General features: G+C 40.4%; 1 protein-coding gene across 1 annotated transcript; it reads left to right on the forward strand.

Annotated features, from left to right (window-relative positions):
- Nucleotides 1-1154: 1154 nt before the first annotated feature.
- On the forward strand, nucleotides 1155-6005 carry LOC306855651 (neurofilament medium polypeptide-like). The gene is made up of 3 exons (XM_079394442.1): nucleotides 1155-2262; nucleotides 3285-3409; nucleotides 3818-6005. Exons 1-3 carry the CDS (start codon nucleotides 1234-1236, stop codon nucleotides 5190-5192), a joined length of 2529 nt encoding a protein of 842 aa, XP_079250568.1. The 5' UTR covers nucleotides 1155-1233; the 3' UTR covers nucleotides 5193-6005.
- The last annotated feature ends 1848 nt before the right edge of the window (nucleotides 6006-7853 follow it).

The following is a 7853-nucleotide window of genomic DNA, read 5'->3' on the forward strand; positions in this document are numbered from 1 at the left end:
GTTGTGCAGCAGACCAGAGCAGTGCTACAGAATACTTGGAATTCCTATATTTTATAGATCATACAATAAAGTAATAAAAACATAATGGCTGAATTATTTGAATAATTTTCAGTTTTAAGACATAATGTTGACATGTATTATTATAATTGCATGTTATTGTCCATTTGAAATATATTTTAAATGAATATAACACTATAAAACAGATACTATGATCAAATAAATAAATTAAATAATATATTTTATTGATTATTGATTTTGTAGTTTTTTGTTAATTTATTATTTTACTTACTAACTTACTCATTTTTAGCACAACTTTCAGAAATAGCACGACATCTTAACATTTTAAATTGAGTCAAGACATTTATTTTAAATAAATAAGTTCTACAGACATCTAACCTATGTTTTACAGGCAAGGCACATTGAAAAACAAACGCTCGGTTATTTCTTGTAAGAAATAAAATTAACTTTACGTATCATTTAATTTCATATGTTCAGCAATGACACAGTTTGAAAAGAAAATAGCGTCGTTACATAGGATTAGCACACTACAGTCCAGCTAAACGCCCTTGAATGTGTCTGATGCGGGCCGCTGTCCTTGGTGCTGACTGTAGACGCTCAGTCAGTGATTGCGCTGCGTGCTCAGACTCTGTCCAGAGTACCACTGTAACTGTAGCCCTATAACCATAATGCAATTCTATCCAAACCAACATATCTATTACTATATTTTGTAAGAAATTGTACTTTTAAGCGCTTCACATCCAGCCATGGCGCGCATTCGTTTTACATAAAAGTGTAGATGTACATTTTTAAAACATTTTGATGGCTGATAAAACATACGTAGGCCTACTGATTATGTATCACTTGGATTAAACACCACAAATACACCACAAACTTTTTCGTGTCCAGTCTAAAAAGTCTTTAAAAGTACATTTTAGAACAGCAAACGTTTTTGAAAGTTATTTTTCGCACACTGGATTAGCCTCCCAAGCACTAGTTAAGTGTGACCAGGAAACTGAAACACTGATAGAGATAAGGGTAGCAAGCAGGACCCTCCCACATCGTCGGATCAATGGTCCAGTCAAAACAAGCCTGAGCTTTTTCGCAACAGCGCCCCTAGTATATAAAGGCAGGTAGAGCGGCTATCCAGCGCTGAGAGAGCCACACACCCTGCACCTATACGCTACTTTACCTCACTCTTCTATTCATCTGCACGCTCACACCCCGTCCGTCCGGATGAGTTATCCGATAGACACTATAGGAAGCCCCTACCGGAGGGTGATGGACACCAGGACGAGCTACTCGAGCCCCTCCAGCGGGTTCCGCTCCCAGACCTGGTCGCGGGCAAGTCCGAGCTCTTCTTCCTACAAGAGGACCTTCAACGTCCCGGTGGCGAGAGCTTACGGCTCAGCAGTTCTGAGCTCCACCGACAGCCTCGATTACACCCAAACCTCCATCCTCGATGGAGACTACAAGCGCTCCAACGAGAAGGAGCAACTCCAGGGACTCAACGACCGCTTTGCCGGCTACATCGACAAGGTGCACTTTCTGGAGCAGCAGAACAAGCAGATCGAGGCGGAGATCCAGGCACTGCGGCAGAAGCAGGTGTCGCAGTCTCAGCTGGGCGAACTTTACGACCAAGAGCTGCAGGAGTTGCGCTCTATGCTGGAGCAGATCCATCACGAGAAGGCGCAGATCCAACTGGACACCGAGCACATCGACGAAGACATCCAGCGCCTCAGGGACCGCTTCGACGAGGAAGCGCGCATCAGGGAAGAGACGGAGGCGATAGTCCGTGCCCTGAAGAAGGACACGGGTGACTCAGCACTCGTCAAAGCCGAGCTGGAGAAGAAAGTGCAGTCCCTGCAGGACGAGATCGCGTTTATCCGCAACAACCACCAAGAGGAGATCAGCGATCTGTTGGCGCAGGTGCAAGCGTCGCAGATCACCGTGGAGAAGAGGGACTACCAGAAGGCGGATATCACCGACGCGCTGCGGGAGATTCGCTCGCAGCTGGAGGGCCACTCGACGCAAAACCTCCAGCAGGTGGAAGACTGGTTCATGTGCCGCTACTCCAAACTCACGGAGACCGCCGAGCAAAATAAAAGCGCCATCAGATCCGCACGGGACGAGATCGCAGACTATCGCCGTCAGTTACAGTCCAAAACCATCGAGTTGGAGTCTGTCCGAGGAACCAAAGAGTCTCTGGAGAGGCAGCTGAACGACATAGAGGACCGACACAACAATGACCTTGGCAGCCTTCAGGTACATAATCGCATGCGCTAAACAATAAGTAAAGGCTACCAGTTAAACCACAAGGGAGTTTATTATGTCAGACTGATTCTCCAAACGTGCATTTTAAAAGTGCTTTTAAGTTGAAAAACATTAGTAGCCTATGTGTATGGTTTTGTATAGTTTTGATTGATAATCAAAATAATGTTCCTCAATTGCCACTGAAAAATCATATTGTTTGACCACTACTCTGAATATTGTGGTGAAAAATGGTTGCAGCCTTGCTGCAGTTGTACTGTAGTGCATCATAAATCAATGTGGCTATTAAAATGTGCTGCTGCTATCATCAATAACGAAATCAAGTCACAGTAAAGTCTGCATGGCTGTGTAATGCTTTTTCCTCTGAGCTCACTATCAAAAGCAGAGAAACTGACTGGTCATCCACAAGAAGATTTGCATATGATGCTTCATTACATCACAGGTGCAGTGGAATGGTGTTAGAAAGGGTTAAGGAGAGGCAGGCACCCACAATGCAGTCTCTCCCTGCTGTTTGCTGAGTCAGAGCAGAGGCAGGGTTTGCTCATTGGCTGTGTCCTGGAATCACCTCATACACATAGACTGAATGCATCTAGTGGTTGCCCTTGAAGCCATACAGTGATACTGTGAATTGTAATTTAATTGGTGCCATGAGATAATAAGAATCATATACACAAAAAGTTCCTTGAAGCATGCCAGGAATATATATATATATATATATATATATTTATTTATTTTTTTACTTAGTCATTTAGCAGACGCTTTTATCCAAAGCGATTTACAAATGAGGACATAAGAAGCAATCAAAACCAACAAACGAGCAACAACGTACAAGTGCTATGACAAGTCTTGGTTAGCCTAACGCAGTACAGATAATTATTATTATTATTATTTTTTTTTTTTTATATATATATATATATATACTCAAATGATTATCTTGAGAATAGAACAGTTTCTTTCTGTCTTTAGCAACAGATTTATTTAACTAAACTGTCACAATTTTGTGTCTGACGCACTAGGAAACCATCCACCAGCTGGAGAATGAACTCAAGAGCACGAAATGGGAGATGGCACGGCATCTTCGTGAATACCAGGACCTCCTGAATGTCAAAATGGCACTAGATATAGAGATTGCTGCATACAGGTAAGATTGAGAAATATTTTGCATATGAGTATGGTGTAAATAGCTTTTATTTTTAGTTAGTAATATTATAATTTATTATTAAAAATAAGAAAATGCATTGTTATTATTAGTATTAACATTAATATTTTGCTTAATATTTTATATTTTATCATTTAAATATTATATTTCATTTTTTTAACAATTATAATTTAACCCATTATTATATAAATATTTATTAATGCAAATATGAGAATGATAATATATATTATTTTATGCAAAAAAAAAGACAGTTTTTTTTTTAACACTTAATTATCTGTATTTTGGCAAATTATGTAGCCATACATATTTCAGAGAAATGTCTACATGTAATCTGTACATAAAATTTATTATAGCCTAAATCGCAATTCGATGCCTTTTCTCATTATGTAGAAAACTTCTTGAAGGAGAGGAGAGCCACTTTAGCACTTTCCCATATCGCCAGTCTGTCACTAAAGGCCCCAAGGTCAAAAGTGAGCCTCCAAAGCTTAAAGTGCAACACAAGTTCGTAGAGGAGATCATCGAGGAGACCAGGGTTGAGGATGAGAAGTCTGAAATGGATGAGGCTTTGGCCGAGATGGCAGAAGAGTTGTCCGCTGCCAAGGGAGAAGAAGAAGGAGAGGAGGATGGAGAGGAAGAGGGTAAGGATGAAGAAGGTGGTGAGGAGGAAGGTGAAAAAGGAGAGGAAGGTGAAGGTGAGGAGGAAGGAGAAGCAGAGGAGGAGGTGGTTGCCTCTAGCCAAGCCAAAGTAGCCTCCGGAGCCCCTGCTGAGGATGAAGAGGAGGGAGAGAAAGAGGGAGGTGAAGAAGCAGAAGAAGAAGAAGCTGGAAAGGGTGATGAAGAGGAAGAGAAGGGAGAGGAGGAAGAAGAGGGTGAGGAGGAAAAGAAAGAGGACGATGTAGAGGAGGAAGCAGAGGAAACTAAAGCACCTGAGGCAAAGACCTCTCCTGAGAGTGAGAAAGCAGAGGAGAAACAGACCAGCAGAGGAGAAGAAGAAGCAGAGGAAGAGGGTGATGAGAAAGATGAGGCAGATGCAGGTAGCGACAAAGGATCACCTGGTGAAAAAGAACCAGAAGCAATGGAGCAGCCTAAGAAAGTAGAAGCAGAAGCGGCAAAGGAAGACAAGAAAGGAAAAGAGGAGAAAGAGGAGCCCAAACCTGAGAAGGAAAAAGCAACCGTGACAGAAACCAAGACGGAGACGCCTAAACCAGAATCTCCAAAGAGCGAGAGTCCAAAAAGCGAGAGTCCAAAGAGCGAAAGCCCAAAGAAGGAGACACCTAAGACAGAGGCTCCAAAAAAGGAAGCCCCCAAGACTGAGAGTCCTAAGAAAGAAGAACCTAAGGTAGAACCACCCAAGAAAGAGGCCCCAAAGTCAGAGCCACCGAAAGCAGAATCTAAAGAAGATTCCCCAAAGCCAGCAGATGAAAAAACCACTAAAAAGAGTGAACCAGAAAAAGAGCCTGAAGACAAAAAGAAAGAGGCGACCGTGAATGGAGACATGGGCAAGAAAGACGAGAAGAAAGAGTCCGATAAGAAGGATGCGATCTCTAACGGAGTGGACGAGAGCCCAACAAAAGATGAAACAAGCCAGAGGGTGGTGATCACCAAGACGGTGGAGACCATCACCACAGGGGAAGGTGGAGTCAAACAAGTCACAAAAACTGTTACGGTCACCGAGAAAGGAGAGGAGGTGGAGGAAACCGTCCAGGAGAAGGTGGTCTCCAAAACCGCGGAGAAGCAGGCAGTGAAGGCCACCGAAGCAGATTAAACCCTAGCACCCAGCTATAACCGACCGAAGAGGAACCGGGGAGGAAGCATATCAAGCAAGCAACACAAAACTAACATAACGAAGAAATCATAAAGCTCAACAGATGTATAACATTAACCACACTGAAACAAAAACAAGCATAGAGAGAAGCCATAAGACGCGGCAAGCTAAAAAATGCATGTTGAGTGACAGCTTTAAATGGGTTCTGCTGCATATGCGGTCCGGGACGCTGGGGACTCACTTTCACTTTCGTTCAAATTGCAATACCTGGGGGAGGGGGGCGGTCACTTGAATGTGGCATCTGCATGCCAGCTCAAGGGGGAGTGCACTCTTCGTTTTTTGAGATAGAAAAATAACCACCCTATGTATGACAGTATTATAAAATACACGCAGAGCGGTGGAGAATGACATTTACTTTGAATTAGAGCAACGAGGGATGTAGAGACGTGTTCTGACAAAAGTAGCCTTATAAGTATTGCGAGGACACCAGCTGAGCCACAAATGTAAAAAAAATAAATAAAAGGATGAAGACGATGGCGAAAATAGCCCATGGTCATATACACTCAGTACATAAAGCAACTAAGAAACTCTTAGCCTTAAACATGCTTTTTACCGTTGTCAGTTATGTTTACCTGATGAGTGCATTTGAAAATAAACCCATCAATGCGCATATACATTCTTGTATGCATAGGATTGACTTGAATTCAACTACTTACCGTTAATGAGGTGCTACCGTTTGCAGTCCCATGTCTTTGTTCATCTGAATGAATTTCTCAGCAGCATTTGCTCAATAAACACCATATTAAAATACACTATTTACTTTGTCTTGTCTTTTTCCTCAGGTGTTTGGTGTTTATTGGTATGCATGGATTTTTATGTGTTATTTGTGAGTGTGGTTTGTATATTGGTAAGTGAAGAAAAAAATATTAAAGTACAGCAATTTAGTTTAAGTCGAGTGATTTTCTATTTGTAAAAAAAAATCTTTAAGTTTATGTTAAAAATGACAATCATCAAGTTCAAAAGTGAAGATCCTTAAGGATTCTAAATATCTTAAACTTAATAAATCTTTTAAAACTCATGTAAAACAATGGATGAAAGTGTCATATATATGCCTAATTTTTAGTTTCTGGAAATTATTTTTGTAAAATGCATTTTGAAGTGATATCAGTCCACTTAAGAGAAGAAAAAACAGCCACCTCACAAGACACATCCTTTAACTGTTGGTCAGGTCAGGTGGCTAAAATGTGACAGTACTGCTGACTCTTCATGAAACAGGTAATATATGTTGTTTAAATATATATTTAAAAATCTCGTTATTGAGATTCATCACATCTTAGTTCTTTACAAGATCCACAACTTAAAGATCTGCCTAAAATTATTTACATCTACATTATTTTTATTGAATGTTATGTTCAATCAGCTTTGAAACATCTGCCGACATGACTTACCCATACTAGCAGCTGTATGTGAGGATTTAAATGAAAATGTTGCTGCATTGCAGACACCATCAGAGATATACAACACTGCAACATTCATAATAGACTGTTCAAGGCATCAGAGTTGTTAATTTACCCATCATTTCCTTAAATATGATACATAATTAAAAAAATAAAACTGCATTAATCCAAGTGTTTTTGTCTTTTCTGTCTATTCAAAAACATTTTCAGAATTATTTATATATTCAGCCCAGGGCATAATTCCCTGATATTGCTACAAAGGACTCAAAATATGCACCTCATGTTTTGTGAACTATTTGTGCAGCACAACTTGTGAAATTAGGGCACAGCAATAAATACAGATTCACTAGTAATTTAGGTGTAGTTCTCAGTACTGCAGTAGTTTGTATTATATGTTGTACTAATGAAGAGTTGCAAATGTAAAACTGTAATGGACAGGTTTGGCAGCATTGTTCTTATTTGATGCATTGACATATTCTCATTTAAACATAGTTTTCACAAAGTTTTCTGTGTTGAGGTTATTCATCAGCAGCCCTTCACAATGTTAAAACCCTTAATTTGGCTAAATTCTAAAAAACACATGAAACCCAGGTAAAAAAAAAAATGTAGCCAGCGAATTGCAATCAGGCCAACTGCAGCTGAGTGTCGGCTCACTCGGCTGTGTTCTGGCAGCGGCTCAGCTCTGGCCCAGTAATGGTTGCCAGATTATCTTGGCTTTGAATGTGCAGATCTGGCTTGATTTGCACCGAGATATGGCACATTTAGCCATATTCGGCCCAATTACGGACCATAAGGGCTGGTCTGATTTTGGCTAAGATATGGGCATGCATCCCCGGACCAGTTTAGGTTGAGTGCTGGGGGTGGGTCTCTGTTTACAATGTGGTAAATAGTATGTAGCAGTGACACTTAAACATAATATCTTTTACCTGCCCATGTTATGTTATTTTTTAAATTCCTATTAATATTTTTTCCTTTTATACAACATTCTCTTTTTTTAACTACATTTGGAAATTAATGATTTAACTCATATAATGAAACAAGCTTAAAGTGGTTAAGGGAACTTTAACATTATTTTTGCTATATGAGTTTCAAGAGACATGCGCACATCTTTGACATCTAATGACAAAACCCGACGGGCCTTTTGTACTGCTAATTTCCAGAAGAACTTGCTACCCTGGTGAGTAAACATTTGATCATCTAATAT

This window comes from Barbus barbus (assembly GCF_936440315.1).
Source record: "Barbus barbus genome assembly, chromosome: 36".
Classification (NCBI taxonomy): domain Eukaryota; kingdom Metazoa; phylum Chordata; class Actinopteri; order Cypriniformes; family Cyprinidae; genus Barbus; species Barbus barbus.